This window comes from Ctenopharyngodon idella, chromosome 13 (assembly GCF_019924925.1).
Source record: "Ctenopharyngodon idella isolate HZGC_01 chromosome 13, HZGC01, whole genome shotgun sequence".
Taxonomy (NCBI): Eukaryota; Metazoa; Chordata; class Actinopteri; order Cypriniformes; family Xenocyprididae; genus Ctenopharyngodon; species Ctenopharyngodon idella.
Window position 1 is genome coordinate 24,951,356 of NC_067232.1, and position 23,974 is coordinate 24,975,329.

At 42.4% G+C, this 23,974-nt stretch overlaps 2 protein-coding genes across 5 annotated transcripts in view; both read right to left on the reverse strand.

Moving 5' to 3' along the window:
• Positions 1-3,709: 3,709 nt before the first annotated feature.
• npas4l (neuronal PAS domain protein 4 like) lies at positions 3,710-8,756 on the reverse strand. Of its 2 annotated transcripts, XM_051917068.1 has the most exons (9): positions 8,664-8,756; positions 8,435-8,505; positions 7,401-7,564; positions 7,181-7,323; positions 6,838-6,934; positions 6,530-6,752; positions 6,072-6,181; positions 5,370-5,505; positions 3,710-5,253 (listed from the first exon to the last, which is right to left on the reverse strand). In XM_051917068.1, the coding sequence occupies exons 2-9, from the start codon at positions 8,491-8,493 to the stop codon at positions 4,461-4,463; spliced, it is 1,725 nt and encodes a 574-aa protein (XP_051773028.1). In that variant the 5' UTR covers positions 8,494-8,505; positions 8,664-8,756; the 3' UTR covers positions 3,710-4,460. The 2 variants fall into 2 exon arrangements, with proteins under 2 accessions (XP_051773028.1, XP_051773029.1); XM_051917069.1 differs by lacking the exon at positions 8,664-8,756 and having other exon boundaries at positions 8,435-8,652.
• Positions 8,757-12,025: 3,269 nt separating this feature from the next.
• The window catches only part of klhdc3 (kelch domain containing 3), a 28,191-nt gene continuing 16,242 nt past the window's right edge, over positions 12,026-23,974 (reverse strand). For all 3 annotated transcript variants that reach the window (XM_051917082.1, XM_051917081.1, XM_051917083.1), the window contains exons 9-11: positions 18,241-18,314; positions 16,638-16,716; positions 12,026-13,660 (exon numbers count right to left, since the gene is read on the reverse strand). In XM_051917082.1, the coding sequence (XP_051773042.1) occupies positions 13,594-13,660; positions 16,638-16,716; positions 18,241-18,314 (220 nt within the window). In that variant the 3' untranslated portion in view covers positions 12,026-13,593. The remainder of the gene's footprint in view (positions 13,661-16,637; positions 16,717-18,240; positions 18,315-23,974) is intronic.

Here is a 23,974-nt window from a genome sequence, read left to right on the forward strand (position 1 = left end):
ATATTAAATATCTGAAATTACACAACATTTAGCGAACATGCTACATAAATAGTCCATTTGATCTAAGCTGCCTGGCTCCGACTGTTGGACCTTGACTTTGATTTCCATAGGCTGCTTTTTTTGCAGGAGTGACTGGTCCACACCTGCATTGTCCTGTTGAAGGAACAGACATGTTGGTCATGTAACGCTGACCAAATTTAATGAGTCATCCTTAAAGAAAATCTAAAGATGAATTGCTTCCACCATTTCAATATGAAGGGGGTGTATTGAAAAGGATAAGATTATCGTCCCAGATTAAATTATTAAAGTGTTTAATTTCTAAATCTAAGTAAAATTGAGAGAGAGGAGGCTCTAACCAATGCTATTTTCCAGGGCTGAAGGCTGCTCTGAGTTCCTTGGTTCAGTTGTGAAGTGGGTATCAGAGGGGCTTGATGGTTGTAGCTGTCCAGTTTAAGAATCAGCTGCACCTTTTCAATTAGGTTGTCAATCTCCACACATAGTTTTTGTGAAGGTGACTGACACAGATCTGCATTGTCCTGTTGAGGAAACAGATATAATTGTGTAATTCTGGGCAGGTTTAATGAAGGCAATGTGTATTTTATTTTTTTTATTTTTTATTTTTTAGAAATCTTAATCTAAGGAAAAACAAGAGATAAAAGGGACTTACAGAAGCTTCTGTGCTCCATGGACACACCCTCTTCCTCTGGCTGGGCATGGGTGCTCCCTGGGGGGAAGTGATGGGTGCTCTCTGGGGGGAAGTGATGGGTGCTCTCTGGGGGGAAGAGATGGGTGCTCCCTGGGGGGAAGTGATGGGTGCTCTCTGGGGGGAAGAGATGGGTGCTCCCTGGGGGGAAGTGATGGGTGCTCTCTGGGGGGAAGAGATGGGTGCTCCCTGGGGGGAAGTGATGGGTGCTCCCTGGGGAGAAGTGATGGGTGCTCTCTGGGGGGAAGAGATGGGTGCTCCCTGGGGGGAAGTGATGGGTGCTCTCTGGGGGGAAGTGATGGGTGCTCCCTGGGGGGAAGAGATGGGTGCTCCCTGGGGGGAAGTGATGGGTGCTCCCTGGGGGGAAGTGATGGGTGCTCCAGGAAGGGTCTGTGCCAAAGCACAAGAGGCTTGGGGCTTTTTGGTATGGGTAGGCAATGCTGCACCCTTCGGAGACCCCGCTGCTCCCTGTTGGGTGCCAACATGCACAGGCACTCCCACTGGGGTTGTGTCTGGTATAATTGCATCCTTTTCCAGCAGCTCCTTTCTCGGCAGCTCTGAGTTTTTAAGATTTCTCTTTTCACAGATCTTGTCAATAACGGGTGCCACCTGTGCACAACTGACAGGTGCTGTCTTCAGAGGAGAGGCTAGTGGCTTCTGCTGCAGCAGCTCCCGTTTCAACAGCTCAGGGATTTTCAGTTTTTGCCTGTTTGGGATCTTGTCTGGCATGGGTGCTCCCTGAAGAGAAGCCTCCTGCCTCAGTCGCTCTGGGATCTTTAGTTTTCGTCTGTCTGGGATCTTTTCTGGCATGGGTGCTCCATGTGGGGAGCATGCAAGCACCTTTGGGGCAGCCACAGGTGCTCTCTGTAGAGACTTGGCGGGCAAGGGTGTTTTCTGCGGGGACACGGAGGACATACGTGCTCCCTGTTCAAAAGAGGCCTTTTGTAGACAATTAGTCAGATGCCCAGAGATGCTGGATGCCCTTTGTTGGGACCTGGGGAGTGGTCCCCGGGGGGACCCAGTAGGCACAGGTGTTCCCTGTGGGGACCCAACAGGCACAGGTGCTTCTTTGAGCTGCTTCATGGCCTTCTCTGATGCATCACTGAAGACTGGAAATGAGATGATGTTTCCCCCCTCAGTTTTCTCAGACCCAGCAGCCTTAGCTTGTCCCTGACGCTTTTTCTTTCTTTGCTTTCTCTGCTGCTCCATGGTCTTGAGTGTTGCATCTGATAAGTCTGATAAGTTCGGGGGCTTCTCAGATGAATCACTGAATACCAGGGATGAGGTGAGGTCCCCCTTCTCAGAACTTGCAGGCACAGATGCTTCCTGTTTGGCCATGGCAGGGACAGGTGCTCCCTGTTTGGACTTGGCAGAAAAGGGTGCTCCCTGCATCGTCTTCTGCCTCCACTGCTTTGTGGTCTTCAGTGTTGCATCTGAGAAGCCTGAGTGCTGGAACCTTCTCTGAGCCTTTTCAGATGCATCACTGAAGACCAGGGATGTGGGGCAAAAAAATTAATTGGTTTGATCATAATTGATTAACATATCATCCTCACATTTCCACACAAATCGCCACTGCATGGCTATTTATTTACCTAAATGTGCAGTAAACCGAGACAATAACATTCCACTGTTTAAGCAAAATTTTTCTCAGAGTTATGAAAACATTAAAATTCAGATCCTCAATCCCTGTATAAAAAGCATACTCACAAACACTCGCCGACTCGCTACAAAAGGCATAATTCCTCTGCACTCAAGGTTAAACTCACCGAACGTTCTATGGAATGCGGCGATCATTATGACGTTACAATGGAACACACGAGTTTGAGTGACTGGAGACCTAGGCTGTTTCTTTAGATTAAAACTGAACATGCAATACAAATACATTTATTATTTATATTTATATTATATTTGACATTTGCAAGCTGGTTCATTAACGGGAGAAAGTGAAGCTGCGCGCGGATCATAGTGGCAACATCACATTTGTGATCAGCCTGAAGCTTATCCATTTCAAATTTGGTGTTAAAGGGCCTTTAAATTTGCCAAAAATAGAACTTTTTTGTTGTTATTAAAAAACAAACAAACAAGCAAGCCCAGCTCAGGTGAGAAAAAGTAACACAAAAGTAATGTAAAGCATTACTTTCCATAAAAAGTAACTAATGCAATTACTTTTTTAGAGAGTAACGCAATATTGTAATGCATTAGCTTTAAAAGTAACTTTCCCAAACACTGGTCACTGGGCATATGTCCTATGTACTTTTCTCAAATGTATATTGATGTGATATTTTACAGCGATTTTCAGTTTTTTATATTGATCAGAAGTGCAGCTGGTATTTTTTTGCTCTTTTGTTCATTGGTGTGTGAAGTCAGCTTTATTTCTACAGCGCTTTATTCAATACAGATTGTTTCAAAGTAGCTTCACAGTAATAAACAGGAAAATAACAGTGTTGATGTTGGAAAGAAGCTTTACAGAAGCATCATTATTCAGATCAATTAAACAAAAATCTCATATGGCATATGAGAAATATGGCAAATCTCAACTGCCTGATTGTTTATATTGTCTCAAAATGTAATGATATTATCATCCAGCTCTAGTCTGATAAATGCGACTATAAGGCATGAAGATAAAAATTAACCTCATGATTCGCAGAGCTAGTACAAGACGATTTGTGGTAAAAAGTATTTATATTAGAAAATGGCAGATCGTTTCTCTAGATAAGACTCTTATTCCTCGTCTGGGATCGTGTAGAGCCCTTTGAAGCTGCACTGAAACTGACATTTGGACCTTCAACCCGTTGAACCCCAGTGAAGTCCACTATATGGAGGAAAATCCTGGAATGTTTCCCTCAAAAACCTTCATTTCTCTTTGACTGAAGAAAGACATAAACATTTTGGATGATATGGGGGTGAGTAAATTATCAGGAAATTTGAATTCTGAAGTGAACTAATGCTTTAATCAGAGTTCAGAATGAGGATCGGTCGATGTCGGGCGGACTAAACAGACCACAGTTTTACTTCTCTTAACAACTTTATTGACATTACATACAAAAATAGAAACAGAGAGCAAGAATATATAAATAAGCTCTAAACATTATAGATTATTCTGACATGGAGAAATACAGATGGCAAACTTTACATTCATATCTGGAGTGAAACTTGTGTTTGCTTGAATGATAAAAAAATCATAAACTACAGAAATAAATACAGAAGGAGTTTGGAGTGATTTGATGAGGTAGATTCAGTTCTTCGGCCTCGCTTCAGGACCTTCTGTGTCGTTTCTCAGTCGTTTTCCATAAGTGCAGAAGCTTATTGTTGAATCGTTTACAAGAACAACATCTACATCTACTGCAGAAGCAAAATGACTGAAGATATTAAGTCTTGATTTCTGAAAAATGTGGCAAAGTTTGTTCTTAAAACAAGAACAAATATCTGCCAATGGAGTCAGAAAAATAAACTTCATTCAAAGAGAAAACAAGATTATTTTTCTGACACCTCATTTTTTGCAGTGTAGTGGTAAATGTTAAGACAGCGGACAGCGTTGTCAATGTTAATAATTCACATAAAACACTGCACGTTTATAAATTATTCTTGAGAAACAATGAGAAACCTGTTCCCACCAACACCTCATCAAATCTCCACGGAAACCAGCCACTGGTTGCCATGGCAATATGCCATACGGGGTTACTAGAGTAAGTCACAGACTTCAGTTAGCTCATGGATCTATGTGAGAAACACCAGCGTTTCACAATCTATTGTACGTTTAATGGATGCCGGCGTACAGACAGTGATGGAGTTGATGCAACTCGGTGTTGGTGTGTGTCGCGCTGATGAACGGCTCCACAGCCACGGGAGCCACCGGGAGCCCGTTCCACACGCAGTCCGTGTTTTTGGCCGAGGCCGCGTCCAGATCGCGCAGGATGCTGTCGATGACTCTCTCGTCCAGCAGCGGCTCAGGCGTCCAGCAGAGGGTGCCATCGTGCTGTGTGTGTCGACTGAAGCTGCTGGCCAGAGAGCGGATCTGATGGGCCAGCGTTCCGACCTCCACCTGCTCCGTCTGGCTGAAGAGGAAGCGTCCGTCTGCTGAGGGTGAGGGCTCCGGCGTCAGCAGACTCGGCACGCTGTCCTGAGCAAACATGAAGTCCTCCTGATGCAGGACACAGTCTGACGGGCCCTCGCTCGCGTCCAGCACCGGCTGGTACACGGGGACGCGGTGAGCGTCGGGCAGACCTACATTAGGAGGAGCGTCAGGGTACGGCTGAGACACTGGGAATACTTCAGAAGGGCAGAAGCGTGAGCCGCACACCAAGTGCTCAAAAGAGCCATAGCCTTCAGACAGGAAGTCAGAAGAGTGAGAGGAAGTGGGGCTGTAGGGCGGCGTGGAGAAGAAGCTTCTGATCTGCACATCGCCCGTCTCTGAGCTCCTCCTGCTTCTGCTCGGGATCTGTCCTGCCATCTCCGGCAAGCAGACGGGACCCTGAGACACCTGAGCACCGCAGACAGACGGAGACACGCTGCCGTAGAGCTTGTCTTTGAGATAGATGGCTTCTGTTTCACTGCAGACAAGAAAAAAGCGGGAGAAAATCAGTCACGTGTGACACACATTTCATGCTGTTTGAGTTAAACAGCCACGCAGGATAAAAATCAGTCGAGCGGAGATGAAGAAGTTCACCTGATGACGTGGTTTGTGCAGGCGATCGATTCTTTGGCTGCTTTCGCAGTTGCACAAACGTAGAGCCAGATCCACGACAGATCCTTCCGCTGCAGTCTGACCAGCATCTCTGCACTTGTGTCGCCTTCATCTCGTACTGCAGAAAAAGATGTGTGTGTGTCAGTAAAGCTGCATGTACTTCAGTGCAACAATATGAGTAGATCATGATCACACAACGGGTCAAAAGTTTGGGGTCGGTGAGATGTTTTAATGTATCTGAAAGTCTCACCAAGGCTGCATTTATTTGATCAAAAATTGTGAAATATTATTAAAATTTCAAATAGCTTTCTATGTGAATATATTGTAAAATGTAATTTATTCCTGTGGTCAAAGCTGAATTTTCAGCATCATTACTCCAGTCTTCAGTGTCACATGATCCTTCAGAAATCATTCTAATACGCTGATTTGCTGCTCAAGAAACTTTTCTGATTATTATCAGTGTTGAAAACAGTTGTGCTGCTTCATATTTGTGTGGAAACTGTGATACATTTTATTTTTCAGGATTCTTTGATGAATAGAAAGTTTAAAACAACAGCATTTGTTTGAAATGGAATCTTTTGTAACATTATAAATGTCTTTACTGTCACTTTTCATCAATTTGATGTAACCTTGATGAATAAAAGTATTCATTTCTTTCAAAGATGTGTATTTGTGTTGACTCACTGAGTGTCGTGTGGCAGCGGGCGGCGAGCGTGAGGTCATCAGGGTGCAGGAGGTCGTACCACGATCGACCAATCAGCTCCTCTGCTGAGAAACCCAGGTGGAACAAAACACTGTGGAAACATGATTCATCATTCAACAAACCAAATCACTCACGTCAGAATAATGACTGAAGATGTATCAAAATTAAGTGAGTTTATGCTTTAAACAAAAACAAATATCTGCCAGTGGGGTCAGAAAAATAAACTTCATTCAAAGGGAAAACAAGGTAATTTTTCTGACCCCATTGGCAGAAACTCACAAGACTTAATATCTACAGTCATTTTGCTTCTCCAGTAAATGTATCTTTATTTAAGAATGTTTAGATATTTGTGCTGGAAAACAAGACAGAAACACTGAGGAAGAATTCATAGATCACCACAACTTTGTCACACATGATGGGAAAGTGTTCCAGTGTGTACCTGTAGGGGGCGTGAGTGAGGCTCATGTCAGGCCGGTGGAGCGTGTGGAAGGAGCCGGAGGCGTGGAGGAGCTGGCGGTCTTGCAGTCTGTCGGCCGTGGGCGTACAGAGCGCCACAAACAGAGAGGAGCTCTGGAAGCGTCCCTTCACCAGCATGGAGCAGCAGCTGCCGTACTGGAGCCGGAAGGCTTTGGAGGTGAGCATACGGCACACGAAACTCCTCTCTGAGACACAGAGAGAGGACATCAGGACCTGATCCGGCCACAACACCACATGCAGAAGAAAGCTGGGCTATCGAGCAACACGCACCTGCTGAGACGTCCGGATCTCTCAAAACGAGCTTCAGCGCTTCAGCGTCGCGACCGTCCATCATATCATAGAAAGTGTCTCCCTGAAGGACATCGACCTGCAAAACAACACAACACACTTAATCACACTCAATATAATCACTGAATGTTAAGAGAGCAACGAATAAATGTGTGTCAAGTCAAGTTAGCTTTATTTCTACAGCACTTTGATTGATTAAAAGCAGCAGGAAAATAACAAAATCAATAATGCAAACTTCATCAAATATGAGACAAACTCTATGGTGTCATTATTCAGATCAATTCACATGCATATGAAACAAAAGAAACAGACCGTTTTCACTCACCATTGACAGGCCGAGATATTCTGCCACGTTTTCAGACACGTACACCAGTTTTCCGTCTTTGTTCAAAGCAACAATAAACCCAGGCAAGGCTTGCAGAAAGCTCTCGTTCAGAGGAGAAACATCGCTGCCGTCCTCATGAACACCTTGATCAAGCAAAGAGCGTTTAGATTGAGATCTGACTGAGACGGAAGGACGCGTGTCTTTAGGAGACTGTCTTTACCTGTGAGCAGCACAGTCTTCCTGATGAAGGTGCAGATGAGCGACATGGAGTGCAGGTACGACAGACGCTCCTGCTCTTCAGCACCGATGGGCAGCAGCGCCCGCATAGTCCGGATCTCGGCATTGATGTGGTCTCGCCGGGCTTTGGACGCCCCTTTAGTGGACCTGCATCAGACCATGAAGACAGAAGGTCAGACAACATCTGCAACCAACACAGTTTCTCATACATTATCAGAGCCTCAGAAGAGCCGAGACGATCAATTATGGCAAAATATGCATTTGTTGCTGTTCTTTCCTTCTTTTATTAACTTATAGATTTCAGCATTTATTATTAAGAAGGATCTCTACTAATCCTGTCCGAGTGCTAGTGTAGATGTCTGACACTGTGTGAGAGAGACAAGAGCTTTCATAAAGACTCGGTGAATGAGAACTGCTGAAATCTGATGACACACACAAGCTCACTGTTTGTCAGTACAGCAAACACACTCCAAGATAACAGGGAACGTTCTGGCAAGGTTCTCTCAAAGTTATGAACAAACGTTCTTTCAGTAACTTTAATAGAACGTTCGTTCAAAGTTATCTGAACTTTAATAATGTTCAAGCATTAGCACAAAAACATTATTTATACAATATATCAACACAATATATCGTTCATGGAACGTTTTTCTGAAACATTTTAGTAGCACGTTCATTTAATGTTTTTTTTTTAAATGATACTACTTGTTACAGAAAAAAGTAACGTTCGCGTAATGTTTGCAAAATGTTTTCTTTAACATTAATATAACCAAGAAAAAACGTTTTGAACATTCAGAAATTACGTTTTCACAACTTCAAAACTTTCTTAGAACATATTTTTGTTAGCTGGGAAACGAACAAATTACATGCAGAGCAGCACAATTTCATCACAAGATTTTCGATGACTTTACCCTGCAGTGTCAATGTATTACAAACGCATAATAACGGTGCGGTGCGCGTGCAGGAGACCGAACACACCGGGCGCGTGCACGCGCGGAACTCCTCACCGGTTTGACTGACCTGAAGCGTTTAGAGGCGCGGAGGCTCCGTCTGATGCTCGTGTCGCAGCTGACGCTCATCCTCACTGAGATCTGAAGCAAAGCAAAAAGAGCCCATGTTAAACAGCTGAAAAAGAAAAAACATCGATAACGTGCAAAACATATAAACCGCGAGGATTCCTATGACAGGTCAGTATTAGTATAGTTAGGGTTAGTTGGTGGTAGTGGAGCTGCTGTAGAGCTCGCCTCACCTCTGACCGCTGTGTGTGAGTGTGAGTGTGTGATGATCCGCGAGTCTCTCGTGTCTTATATAGTCTCGAGCTCAACCTGAGACCTGAGGAAGAAAAAACACTCAGCGTGACGACACGAGGAGTGACCAGATATTTATAGCGCGTGAGTGTAAAAATAACTAGTGACATCATCACAACAAACAAACACACACATACAGAGAGAGAGAGAGAGAGGTAATTAATATTAAGGGTTAGTTATGCCACTCTGAATTTTATCAAATAACAATAACATTTCATTAATTTTATCAGGTTTCAACAGCTTTCAAGCTTCATGCAGAGATACACAATTTGTGTAGTTTGTGTGATTTAAAGGGTTAGTTCACCCAAAAATGAAATTTCTGTCATTAATTACTCGCCCTCATGTCGTTCCACACCCGTAAGACCTTTGTTCATCTTCAGAACACAAATTAAGATATTTTTGATGAAATCCGAGATAATTTTTTTAATCTCCCTTAGAAAGCAACGTAATTACTGTCATTCAAAGTCCAGAAAAGTAGTAAAGACAGTCAACGTGACTACAGTGGTTCAACCTTAATGTTATAAAGCGATGAGAATACTTTTTGTGCGCAAAGACAAAAAAAATAACGGCTTTATTCAACAATTTCTTCTCTACCCTGTCAGACTCATATGCAGTTGATGCAGTTCAATGCTTCTATGTTTACGTCCGAACGCCGGCTCATTATTGGCTGATGTTGTTCACATGAGCAGCATGACGCATGCGTGTGATGCTGACGCAGGAGCCGGCCAACGAGATGGCGTTCGAATGTAAAGTACGAGTCTGACAGGTAGAGAAGAAATTATTGAATGAAGTCATTATTTTTGTTTTGTTTTTACACAAAAAGTATTCTCGTCGCTTCATAACATTAAGGTTGAACCACTGTAGTCACGGTGACTATTTTAACAATGTCTTTAATACTTTTCTGGACATTGAATGATATTAATTACATTGCTTTCTATAGGGGATAAAAAAAAAAAAACTCTTGGATTTCATCAAAAATATCTTAATTTGTGTTCCTTAGACGAACAAAGATCTTACAGGTTTGGAACAACACGAGGGTGAATAATTAAAGGATTAATTCACTTTGAAATGAAAATTACACCAAGATTTACTCACCTTCAAGCCATCCTAAGTGTATATGACTTTCTTCTTTCTGATGAACACAATCGGAGTTATATTAAGTCTTACGAAGTCGCGTCGTAAGTTGGACGTAGGACGTAGTCTGAGAGTTTTACACTTTCTTCGCAAGTTGAATACGGAAGGCGGTCTGGCGGAAGCTAGATATTTTACTTTATAACTTGTTAAATATGGATATTTTTCTTACACAAACGCTTCGCTTCTCTTCAGAAGGCCTTTATTAACCCCCCGAAGCCGTGTGTTCATGTCGGATGGATGCACTTTCTTCAGCTTCATACTCGTTGGTCCCATTCACTGCCATTATAAAGCTTGGATGCATCAGGATATTTATTAATACAACTCAGATTGAAATTTTGACTTTCACAACAAACTCACGCATGACAATTGAAAAAAATGCGTTACAAAATCAAAATTTCAAACGTTTGAAATCATCTGACTGGATGTAATCTCAGACTGTAGCTAAAAAAAAAATCTGTCCATCAAACACTAGGTGATTTTCTGACGAACATCTGCAGACTGACTCTGACTTTCTGCAAATCAGGGGATAAATCTGTTCAGAAGTCCTTCATTCCAGCCTTTAGTGTCAATATTTGATTCAGCGTGGAACCTGAAGAAGAAGCTCAGATGAAGACGTCTGTGATGGAGCGTCTCAGTGCCTTGGCTTCTGTAGAGTCGGTTTGGGTTTAGTGTGCATTGCTTCAGGGCTAGATCGAGCCTAAGCAAACCTCAGATTGTTTTATATGAAAGTCTGTGGAGGGTCGTCAGAATAAAGTGCGTCTGCGGAGTTTCCCGTCTGCAGCGCCGCCGCACTTAAAGATAACACAAGACTTTATAGCAGCAGCTACTGACAGACATGAACACACTGCCACTGCGAGACAGACCGACGGGTTCACCAACGTCTGAGGTCTTCATATGCAGTTCTGCCTTCAGACATCGCTGAAGCTGATCGATCTGGAGGGTATCAATATCATTATTGGACACTTATGAGCTGATCGTTCACAAATACTGACACGCTGAAGCGAATGTGACAGATCACACATATCTGCCAATGGAGTCAAATGGAAAACAAGTTTATTTTTCTGACCCCATTGGCAGATATTTTTTCTTGTTTTAAACGTAAACTCGCTTCATTTTTCATTAATCAACACTTAATATCTTCAGTTATTTTGCTTCTCCATTAAATGTATCTTGATTTAAGAATGTTTAGATATTTGTGCTGGAAAACAAGACAGAAACACTGAGGAAGAAGCTCTTTTTTTTTGTTGTAGTGTATCAATATTCCTTTCCATTTAGTGTCAGACAAATCACGAATGAAAGAAAACCAGCTTTCTATGCTACGATACATGGCAGCGAATCAAATTTGTCTTTTCTTTGGGAAAGATTCAATGATCCGACTGGTCTAATGAGCTGTCGGAGGTCAGGAGAATCATCTTCAGGTGATTCATCACAGTTTGTTCGGAGCTGAAGAGCGTTTGACTCCATCGAGCGCCGCAGGTCAAAACAACCATGGGCTCATGACACGACATGAGTTTTAATGCTGTATTTGGGTCTGGAGAAGCTCGTCCCCAGAGAGAGTGACGATTGAGCTCACAGACGTCCAACACACGATCTGCGGCCATTAGCGCTGAGCTGAAGGCACAAGTTTAAGGTTCCTGTGAAAACGAGGAGGCCAACAGGTGGGTTTCGTCCGATCACAATTCCTCAAGCAGTTAACCTTTAGCTTTCACAACCTTTGCTCAATAGAAGCCCATTAAGGTCACGTCCACTGAGAGATCGGCCAAATCAATCAAGCTTCATACGAGAAACGACGCCGCAGAGAGACATTAAGACTTTGCGTGTAAATCTGACTGGTTAACTTCAAGACAGAAGGTTGCGAGCATCACACAGATGCTTGTGAAAGTGTCTTAGGCTGATCATGATGAAGACGTGCCTATATTGGACACCAGACAGAGGAATGGATCTGGAATGAAGCCATACAGGGAGAATAATATTGCAAAAACTCTGTGGATTAATAAAGAAATATCTTACATTCTAGAGAAATACATGTTCATTTAAAAATAAGTTTTATTTAATCACTTCTTCTCAAAATTGTGCTCAAATCTGTAGGTGTTACAAGAAACAACTTCTTAATGTGCTTTTTATATAGGCACACGTGTGTGTATTCCAGTACATTTAAGCAGACAATAAGCAAAATTATCATCAATTTTATTGTTTAGGAAATTCAAAAGATTCCATTTAAAACCCGTTTACAACATTGACCGAGTCGTAACTTGTGGAAAAGATTCATCCGCCACCTAGGAATCGTGTCATTTCCAAACATCAACAGCATTTACACCAATCAGAACATACAGAACGTAAAAGCTTTTCTTTAGTCTCTTCCTCTCCTTCACTCATATATAAAACATATCTATTTTAGCATGTTAGCAAGACCATCATGGAAAAAGGTCACTATTTCAAGCAGCATGTCACTAAACCATCATCGCTTTCTTCCCTTGACCATCAGTCTCTATCAGCTACAGATCATCATGAAAATGCACTTCATTTTGGGACTTCATTTTTTGAAGGTTGAGCTTTTTTTGATGCAGTTCGTTTGCACAATATTTATTATGACAGTTTGATGTCAGATATTCACAATAACACAATAAAATCTCTAATAAAACATATTTCAAATCCGGTCAGAGCAGAAGCCATTAAAACTCTGGGCGCTTCGATTCCAGACCTTCTGAAGATCTGAAGTGGCCACAAGAACATCAGGCACTGGATGAGACGCCAGAAACGTCCCACGGGACTCCAATAAAGCCGCACGTCAGACGCACCAACACTGATGCGGTGTCTACATGTGCTTCAGCTCCGGCTTTGGCACCATCGATATCTATCAATACCAATATTCTGTAATCAAACAGTAAAGATTCAGATGACATATATAAACCGCAGTAATGGATCTGATTTTTAAGATGTTTGCAGACTGGAAATCCAGACTGGCATTTCAAAGCTGGGTTTGTAAGACGTGAACTGGAAGAAATTCAACATGAACGTCAGATTCAGATTCATCTCTGTTTGCTGGAAAACACTTGAGGCCGTTTATTAGATGGTGCTGATTTGATCCGATGTGAAACATCTTTTGGTGTGATTGAGTGATGAGAAAACATACTCTAATCTTTCACAACATCATTTGTTTGTGCACTCTCTTTGAGATCTAAAGACGGAGAGTATTTACTGTGTGTGCTGAATGCTGGATCCTGAAGGATGCACGCATGCAGAGGAAATCTTTTCCTTTCTATTGATTGTTGAGTCAAGTTTTATTGTCAGAAGCACTGTGGGAAAACAGAATACCACTCCAGTTCAAAGGAGGGTAACGCAACATATGTCCAATGGTTTTTGTCTCCTTTTCACTGCCTTTCGATATGTAAGAGCACGTGTGCGGAGCGTAACGAAAGTATTGCATATAAACCAGCAATCTGAACACACAAGCAGAGAAATGACAGATTACAGGTTAAATGACCTTCATTTCACTCCAGATTCTCTTTAAAACATTGTAACACTGATGAATAATTGGACTGATTTAAAAGCATGAAGGTCCGTTTCTCCGCAAAAAGTTCAACGGTGGCAAAATCAAACTAGGAAAGTGCCGCTCGTCCGCAGGGAAAGGGCCTTGGCCCACAAATAGGTCTAATGGAGAAACTTCAATCCGGAATCCAAACGGGTGAAAAGCAGCTGATCTCTGGAGCGGGCCGTTCTGAAGATGGTTCTGACGGCTCAGCCGTGAGAGGAGAATATGGGCCGGCTGATGTTGCTGTTGGTGGTCATGGCCGTCAGCTCCCACCTGAAGAACAGCAGACAAACACACGCGTCACACTAGATCAAATCACCGTTTCAATCAGTCACACTGAGCGCAGTCATGTTAAAGGGATTTGCACAATCAAACTAACACAAACATGCTGGTTCCCTGCAGGAGGGCGGATGTGTGCCGGCTGCAGCGGGAGGGGCTTTCGTTAGACTCATTAAGATAAGACGCCACTTCACCATTTGTATTCTCCATCACTATCAGACCGTGCGTCTCCTCCACACACTTACCAGCCTCCAGTTAAAGGCTCTTAACACAGAAACCTTTCAAAATAGGGCTTGAAAATCGTCAAATTCGCAATCACATTTTCAGATTCTCGATTCGGACCTCCAGAGATTGAGTGTCGTTATCAAAGTACTGCGTGATTTTTGATTATTGGACACAGTTGGAAGAAGCTCCAGAGACATTAACATCTTTAAATCAGCAACTGTTTGTGGCATGTTTGCCACTTTATGTTAGATAATAGTGTAATAGTTCTGACTACAGAACTAATAATACTGATTACTGCAATAAATATAGCTGCAAGCAGCAATTAAAGGGGCCAAAAAAGGCACGAGTTATGCGAGCATGGATGGAAGCATCAGAGCAACTGCAACAACGAGTAATTAAAGACATTTTAGATCATTTTAGTCAAAATGGCTGAAAAATCTTAAATAGAATAACTAGTAATATAATTGAATTGCATATCACTTTCGACCAATAGGTGGCGCTGTGAACAAATTGATGTTGTGTGGTCAGTGTGAGGAGACAATGACAAGCACAAAGTTTGGTGTCAATATGCCAAAGCGTTGCAGAGTTACAGCATCCGTGTCGATTTGGCATCATGCCATCAAATTTGTTGATGCGTCAAATGATAACGGTTTGGTATATTAACACAAAATCCATAACTTTTTGCTGGCATGGTCTGAAGATGATCTGCTGCCCCAAAACTTTTTGAGTACCTTCAAGGCACCATGCCGAGGACACATACCGAGTTTCGTAATGATATTCCAATGTGTTCGTAAAATATAGCATTTTACGACAAAACCTACTTTGGCATGCTCTTCGTCAAATTCGTTTGTGTGTTATTCGAGAATGGGTTGAGGAATCAACTTGAATTCCATAACTTTTTGTTGCCATGGGTTGAAGATGATCTGATTTGATTTTCGTGAAAATCAGTGCAATAGTCTAGGAGGAGTCTGAAAATTCAAAATGGTGGAAAATTTTTCGTGACGGAAAATGACGTCATAGGGTGCATTCAAATCATCTTGAGCCGAGGAAACAGAGGAAAAAATAATAGTTTCTAGCTCTTTGGAAAGTTGGTGGAGCTACAGGGAATGAGTTAAAGGGTTAGTTCACCCAAAAATGAAAATTCTGTCATTTATTACTCACCCTCATGCCGTTCCACACCCGTAAGACCTTCGTTAATATTCGGAATGCAAATTGAGATATTTTTGTTGAAATCCGATGGCTCAGTGAGGCCTGCATAGGGAGCAATGACATTTCCTCTCTCTAGATCCATAAAGGTACTAAAAACATATTTAAATCAGTTCATGTGAGTACAGTGGTTCAATATAATAAAGCGACGAGAATATTTTTGGTGCGCCAAAAAAACAAAATAACGACTTATATAGTGATGGCCGATTTCAAAACACTGCTTCATGAAGCTTCAGAGCGTTATGAATCAGCGTTATGAAGCAGCGGTTCGGAGCGCCAAAGTCACGTGATCTAAGCAGTTTGGTGGTTTGACACGCGATCCGAATCATGATTCGATACGCTGATTCATTATGCTTCCTGAAGCAGTGTTTTGAAATCGGCCATCACTATATAAGTCGTTATTTAGTTTTTTTGGCGCACCAAAAATATTCTCGTTGCTTTATAATATTAATATTGAACCACTGTACTCACATGAACTGATTTAAATATGTTTTTAGTACATTAATGGCTCTTGAGAGAGGAAATGTCATTGCTGGCTATGCAGGCCTCATGGAGCCATCGGATTTCAACAAAAATATCTCAATTTGCATTCCGAAGATTAACGAAGGTCTTACAGGTGTGGAACAGCATGAGGGTGAGTAATAAATGACAGAATTTTCATTTTTGGGTGAACTAACCCTTTAAGGTGATGATGCATGGGGCAACTTTTTGATCAATGTTGCCAAGTGATGTTGCTTGGGAACTTTCCCATTAAGAATGAGCAACAAATTTCTATCTGGATACTTTAGATCAAAATTTGTTGCCCATTCTCAATGGGAAAGTGCTCAAGGAACATCTCTCGGCAACATTGATCAAAAAGTTTCCCTATGTATCATCACCTTTTGCTGCAAGTGGATCTATAGGCTGCCACAGACTTTCATGGCAGAAAAAGAAGTTCTGCAGAAAACAGTGATGTCATCATCCAGCTCAGTTCAGTTCTCAATGCAGGCAGACAGAGGCGACAGTGGCAAGAACCCAAACTCCATCAGGTGACAGAATGGAGAAAAAACCTTGGGAGAAGAAGTGTGTGTGTGTGCGCACAGCTGCTGGTGTTTGGACTGAACGTGCACAATATATTTTGTCTTTGGTGAGAGCGATAATTCGTTTCACTAATTGGCTGAATTATTGGGCTTTGTTGCGGCTGTGGAGAATTAAGGTGTCTTCACTCTCTCCCTCCATCATGAGTGAGTGTGTGCGTGTGTGTGAGTGTGAGTGTGTGTAACCTGATCAGTAAAGCCATGATCTGCTGACAAGAGCCCAGAGCTGATGAGGGTCAAGGGTTGAGGTGCAGATTGTTATCGCTGTCTCTGGTTTCACACTCATTCACTAGGAGCAGTAAACGTGAGTGTGAGAGTGTGTGTGTGTGTGCGCAGTCTGACTGCACTCATACGCCCTGAATCACTGCATGCGTGTTCGTCAGAAGATGCTGATGGGACTTTCATTCACATATGAAGGCTGATCGTGAGCCATACATGTGTCTTGTGGTCAGTGTGTTTCTCACCTGATGTCATGAGGGAGTCCAGACTGATCCAGACTGTACTGAATAACCGCTAGCTTGCATAAAGTCTTCAGATTAGGACCTAAAAAACAAAGCAACAAACTCAGTAACACATAAGCGTTCACTCTTAAAAATAAAGGTTCAAAGGTTTTCGCAGTGATGCCATAGAAGAACCATTTTTGACTCCCCAAAGAACTTTTCAGTGAACAGTTAAAAGAACCTTCGTGTGAAAAACCTTTTTTTCACTTTACAGAACCTTTTGTGCAAAGGATGCTAATAAGAAAAACCTACCTATAAATGATATCTTATTGCTTTTTAATAGGGTTTATAAGACACTTAATATTCACTTATATTATAGATTTGACTGCACTGACACTATCAGATGAGAACAAAACTTGAACTGAATTGATCTGAATATTGTCTTCTGTAGAGCTGCTTTACAGCTGAAACTGAATTTGTCTCATATTTGATGAAGTTTGCAAGCTGACTTGACTATCAGAATGAATGGTTTTGCGCGTCAGCGGCGCGTCATCAGAAGCGCTTCAGGACAGCCGAACATGTCCTTCCGCTGACGCTCACGTGTGAGTATTGGCCTCCACAGGACAGTCGAGTGTCTCCAGCGCTTCCCTGCTCTATTTTCACCTGTTCCTGTGGAGCTGCCCTGAAGATGCTGCCAAACGGAAGAGCCTTTATTTGGTGCCGGATGCACCTCGCCGTGTCCGTCTGGCCCAGAGAGAGAGAGGGAGAGAGAGAGACGGTCCACGGGGCTCTGTGAGCTCGCCCGCGTCACTGACAGAGTGTAAATCAGACGCTTCGTCATGATACGACCTGATATCGATTCTCTTAGCCAGAGATACGATATTTGCCTGACACCTGCGATACAATTAGATTAGATTCAAGGGTATATCGATCGATATTACGATATTATTTGTCTATTTTACACAACAGGTTACATTTTTATTAGTTCACAAATGCGACCAAAATATATAACATGAACATTTAATTGAAAATTCTGCATGTCCTGTATCACAATTGGGACATTCACAACCAAAAAATACACTCGAGTTTTAAAAAAAAAAAAAAAAGAAAGAAAGAAAAATAAATAATGTGAAGGAAAAAAATCAAGTCACACGAGATTAGTAATGGTGAAAGCTTATGACAGGACAACAGACAAGAAAGTCTTCCAGACTACTTCTAAAATGTGCAAATCTGGTTCAAATCCTCATTAGGAAACAACAAAAATGAGGTACTGCAGTTGTAGAAAAAATACTTTCATTTAGGAAAAATAAATGGAGTATAAGTTACAAAATATAGCTGTTAAATCATTTTTATTTGAGACTGAGTTTCAAAATAAAGGTGCCTCTTAAAAATATTGTTTTTGTACGTTGTGTTGATACATTTTATCTTTATTCATTTGATCGATGTATCATTACACCCCTATTCACTGACTGACTGCATTGCTTTTCATGAATGTATTCATCATTTGTCACATTTCAACCTTATTTTAGCTTCAGTACTGTGAGGGTTAATCCACAGCGAGGGACACATGACAGGATTTTAACTATAACTTAATAACTTTAGCACTGAAACACAGACTGAGACTCACTGAAGTCCAAGATGTACAGGTCCGAATGGTCCATGAGGTTGAACTCGTCGCCCATCCCCTGCTCCGGACACGGACTGAAAGACAAAAGCATCATCATCAGCGCAACAATCCCATAATGCTTCTTCAAAGGACCGCGTGACAGAAAAATCAAACCCGTCTGCGAGTCTCTTTGAACTTTACTAAATGAATGAGTGACCAGCAACTATGCAAGCTTGTTTTTGCCACTAAATAAAAAAATAAAAAGGTAATTGCGACTTTTAATCTCACAACTTTTTTCTCAGAATTTTGAGTTTATAATTCGCAATTCTGACTTTATAACATGCAATTGCGAGTTACAAAGTCAGAATTTCGAGCTATACAGTCAGAATTGAGTGATATAAAGTCAGAATTGCAAGTTATAAAGTCAGAATTGTGAGATTAACATTGCCATTAACTCGCAATTCTGACTTTTTATCATACAATGCTGACTTTTTATCATACAATGCTGACTTTTTAACACGCAATTCTGACTTTATTTCATGCAATTCTGAGAAAAAAAAAGTCAGAATTGTGAGATAAATAGTCACAATTACCTTTTTTATTTTTCATGGCAGAAACAAGCTTCCATAGCGACAGATAAAAAACATACAGAATTCATTCAGTCGTGTGAAATGATCACTAAACGTTTGGCTGCGCTGTCTCCTCCAAACACCATGAAAAACACTTGATGATTTGTTCGATCTTTATAAATTTTATATTTCAGCAAACAAAAATAGGGGCAATAGTGTGAAACACAAACATTTTTCCATTCTCGGTTTTCTTGTTTTATTCCTATCCAGACCTGGAAATGACTAAACTCAAACTCTACACTGTGAGGAACCCTGAAACCTTGATGATGGTGTGAATACACAGATGTTTGGTGTGATCGCAGCTTCAGTCCTGCTGCTGAAAGTTCACCACTCAACACTAGTTTAAAGGTTTAAACCTTTCAGTTTCCCACCCAGATCTTTAACCAGCAGAAAAATACAGCCACTCTTTTCTTCCCATGTTACAACATTGCCAAAAGAGGAAGCAGTGAGACTCACACACAGCTTATCAGGAGCAAACACACGGAGACCCACAGGAAACGCTGGAGTATCTCACACAAACACTCCTTCCTGCTGACACACCTGCACAGAACACTAAAAACATCATCATCATCGCCACGGTCATCTGGTGATCCGTCCAGAACCGAGACCCGGCCAGCGCTCCATCATCCCGTCACACGTCTCGAACCTCGGCTCTTGAGTGCAGGATGTCGTTGGGATTTTACGTTCCTGATCTTGCTTAAACAAACAGCTCGCTGGTTTAAAGAGAATCAGAGCGGTTCGGGGTCCCTGGGAGGCCAGCTGTGGAACTCATTACATCCCCCGACCCACCGGGAGGTCAGCCAGCCCGGATTATGCCCAGACCTTTATCAGAGCCGCGGGCCGTTACATTAACGTACGCACGCTCCTATTTATTTACCTTCATCGGCCGCCGCTCTGCTCAGAGTTAATGAAACGTGCCCTATGAACCCCAGGAGCGGAGCGCTGTCACACGGCCAGCTCTAAGACAACAGCGCAGCGACAAAACAAATAAAAGACAAAGAGAGCAAGTGACACAAGAGTATCGAGGAAACGAGTGGAAGAAAGATGACACATGCAGATCCACAGAGCGCTTCATTAATGCTGAACCTCACAGATCAAGATTCACTAACAGCTCAAGCCAGCGCAAACACTCTTCTGGCATTAAAACTACTGTCAGGATTTACTAAAGTCACACACAGGGTTCCTACACATTTTCCATTTCAGAATTACATACTTTTCCAGACTCAATTCCCAAGTCTCTCTGTAGATTTTCAGACCATATTTAACATAAATGGTTCATACAGCATTTTTTTCAGCTTTAAATTTGGTATATAGTATAGTCAGTTGTAAATATTTTTATTTTCTCAGGATTTTTTTTTTTCATTGATTTTCTCGAAGTGACAATGTACAGAGCCCCTAAAATTAAATAAATATAAAATATACAGACTTTTGCACGCACACAAGAAACTTTTTCGTGTCCTCGAGAAACTATTCACATGCGCACAGGTTTTTTGATTGCTTACGCATTGCTTTTATATATACTATAACCTATTTCCTTTGTGTGTCACTGCCATAGTACTATGAAGAAAACAAGATCATGGATGCACATAAATTAATAGAGATTTGCTCAAAATTTGGCTTTCCTTAGAGTAGTACCTCTAATATCAAGGCCTAATGTCCAATTTAACGCATCCTCTGTGGCGACGGAGAAACCATGACACGAAATGAGCTGATGGCACAATACCGCTGTGTGCATTGTCCTATTTGCCAAGTTCAAGGGTCTATAAAAAAGATTTGTACTGTAAAAAAGTGTTCAAAATTTGGCTTTCGTTAGGGCAGTGCATCATATTTCAAGGCCTAATGTCCAATTTAACGCATCCTTTGTGGCGACTGAGAAACCATGACACGAAATTGGCTGAAATTGGCTCTTTTCATGATTATTGTCTCTTTAAGATGAATCGCTTGTTGTATTCCTCAATTGGATTAAAGCGTCTGATAAATAAATGTAAATGTACAATTGTTTCCTAGCTAGTTTCATTTTTGTCAGTGTATTAAACTCAATAAAAGCTATTGAGAAATTACTATCAAAACGTTCAATCACAGCATCAAAACAATCCACTGACGCAAAGACAAATAAAGAGCCATTCAGTGCACCTGTATGGTTTTCCAGTAGCAGAAATGACTGAATGATCACAGACTGACAGCAGCGGATGATAAAGGCAGTGAGCGGCTCGCATCCGCGCCTAACCCCAGACAGACAGACAGACAGACGGGTGGTGCAGTGAGACAGCGGACCGAGCGCTTGACGGTGTGAAAGTGTTTTGTGAGTTTATGAGGTTTCCTAGTGTTTGACGGCTCATTTGTGTTACATGATCAGCCAAGTATCATTGAGGAGGTTCCTCCCCCTTCACTCACTCACACACACTCCCCCTATGAAAACACACTCGCTGTTGGTCGTAACACCGCTGGGAATGTCGACTGGAATCTTCTAAAGCTTCTCTGCCTACAATCACCTCATTAGCCCGAGCGTCACCTTCTTAAAAGGTCACTAATGAAGAAATGAAACCCCCCGTCCGAGAGAGAGACACTGTTTCTCTACAGAAACTAGAAAACTTCCTTCACAGCAGGATCTCTCACACACACACGCGTTTAATGCGTTCCATGCATGCTGGTTCTGACAGGGAAGTAATGCGCTTGCTGTTTCCTCCTCTTCTTCCCTGATGAGTGCCGAGAGCTCGCAGAAGTTCAGGAACTCATTGTGTGCTATGACTTCCTGTAGAGAGTCTTATCTGTGCAGCACAGATTCATTATGATCCTCGTTGACACAAAGTTTTAACCCCGATTAAACCCATCATCGAACCAAACTGAACCGAGACCCACATTTCCAGAGTCCAAACTAACTCTGATGCGCTTCAACTGAAATATGAACACAACACAGACCAAAGACATCTAAACGAACCAAAAACCCTGGTTCTTCTCATTACAGTTTGGTACAAGCGTCAGAATCTCCTCGCAGCAGATCTTCGCTTGTGTGTAACGGAGGGATTCCTGCTGCTTTTTTGACTCCTTTACACATTTTATAAGCTCTTTGTAATGCCATCTGCTGTTAAAAAGTAAGCTCAGAATCGAGAGAGAGAATCGCAATACATTCGGAAAATATCAGAATCGATCCAGATTCATTGTATCGAGAATCGATGTATTGTGTATTGTAATAAAAATGTGTAACATCCAGTGAACGAGTCCTTCACTGATCCGTGTGGAACGGCAATCAGCATCTACAGATCATGCAGATTGAGTCTGGATCTTAATCTCAGGTCTAAACCCTTCAGGTTGGCTATCAGAGACGCTGATGTCCGATGGTGGATTAATAATGTCTGAGAGAAGCTCGGCAGCGGTGGATAATGTGGCTGAACTGCGCTGATGGAGTCTGGGTTTAAATTTAGACGCAGCAGAGACAGAGGCCGAATCCAGCTGATACCAGCAGCACCGCTGAGCCCGTGTGAAAACAAAAATCAGCACAAATTATCACAGAAATGCCATTATCTCTCTGCTGTAAACACGGGAACTGGGAAAACAACGGATGTTTGGGGCAACTGGCTTTTGTACGAGTTTTGGATTGATGGACTGGGTTACGCTCTCAACCAACAGAAAAAAATCGTCTGAATATCAAGAACACAGACGTTTATCTGCGGCTCTGCTGAAGACTAGCAGCGATCGGCCGTCTGCACTAAACTAACTAGCTGTTCAGTTCCATGCCACTGTCAGTATCTGAAGCAGGATTAAACCGGATTAAGCACAGTGTGACCGATGGACACTTATCATGAAGAATCATTAATACTGGAATACAGTCAACACTAAACACGTTACACTGATGACGTCACCAAGACACACATGAACTCAACAGAGATGATGTGAATGTGACGGGCGGATCGGGTCAATGAATCGACGAATCGGATTGAAGAATGTCTGTCATATGTTGGTGCTGCTTCTCGAGAAGCATGAGAGCGTCTGCAGATCAACTTAAGTGTGTTTCGTCTAGCCAGCAAAGTTTTAAGCTGAAACTCTGTACAACTGACTAGAGCCGTCTACAAACACACACTGCAGGAGGCACAAACACACACACACTCAACACGCACGTGCACTCTCTCACACACACACTCAACACGCACGTGCACTCTCTCACACACACACTCACACAAACTCAACATGCACACACACTCTCTCACACTCACACACTCACACAAACTCAACATGCACGTGCGCACACACTCGACACGCACATACACACTCAACATGCATGCACGCACGCACACTCACACACTCAACACACACACACACACACACTCAACATGCACGCACGCACACTCACACAAACACGCACACTCAACACGCACACTCAACACACGCACACTCACACACACACGCACACACACACAAACACACACACTTTCTCTCACACACACACTTAACACACACACACAAACACACTCACACTCACACGCACACACAAACACACACTCTCTCACACACACAAACACACACTTAACGCACACACAAACACACTCTCACACACACAAACACACTCAACACGCACACACACACACACAAACTCTCACACACACAAACACACACTTAATACGCACACACAAACACACTCTCTTTCACACACACAAACACACACTCTCTCACACACACTCTCTCACACACACACAAACACACACTCTCTCTCTCACACTCACACACACTCAGTACGTACACACACACTCTCTCTCTCTCACACACAAAAACACACGCACACACAACACACTCTCTCAAACACACACTCAACACGCACACACAAACTCTCTCTCACACACACAAACACTCTCACTCACACACACTCAACACGCACACTCTTTCACACACACACACACACACACACTTAACGCACACACAAACACAAACTCAACATGCACACACACTCTCTCACACACACACACTCACACAAACTCAACATGCACGTGCGCACACACTCGACACGCACACACACACTCAACATGCATGCACGCACGCACACTCACACACTCAACACGCACACACACACACACTCAACATGCACGCACGCACACTCACACAAACACGCACACTCAACACGCACACTCAACACA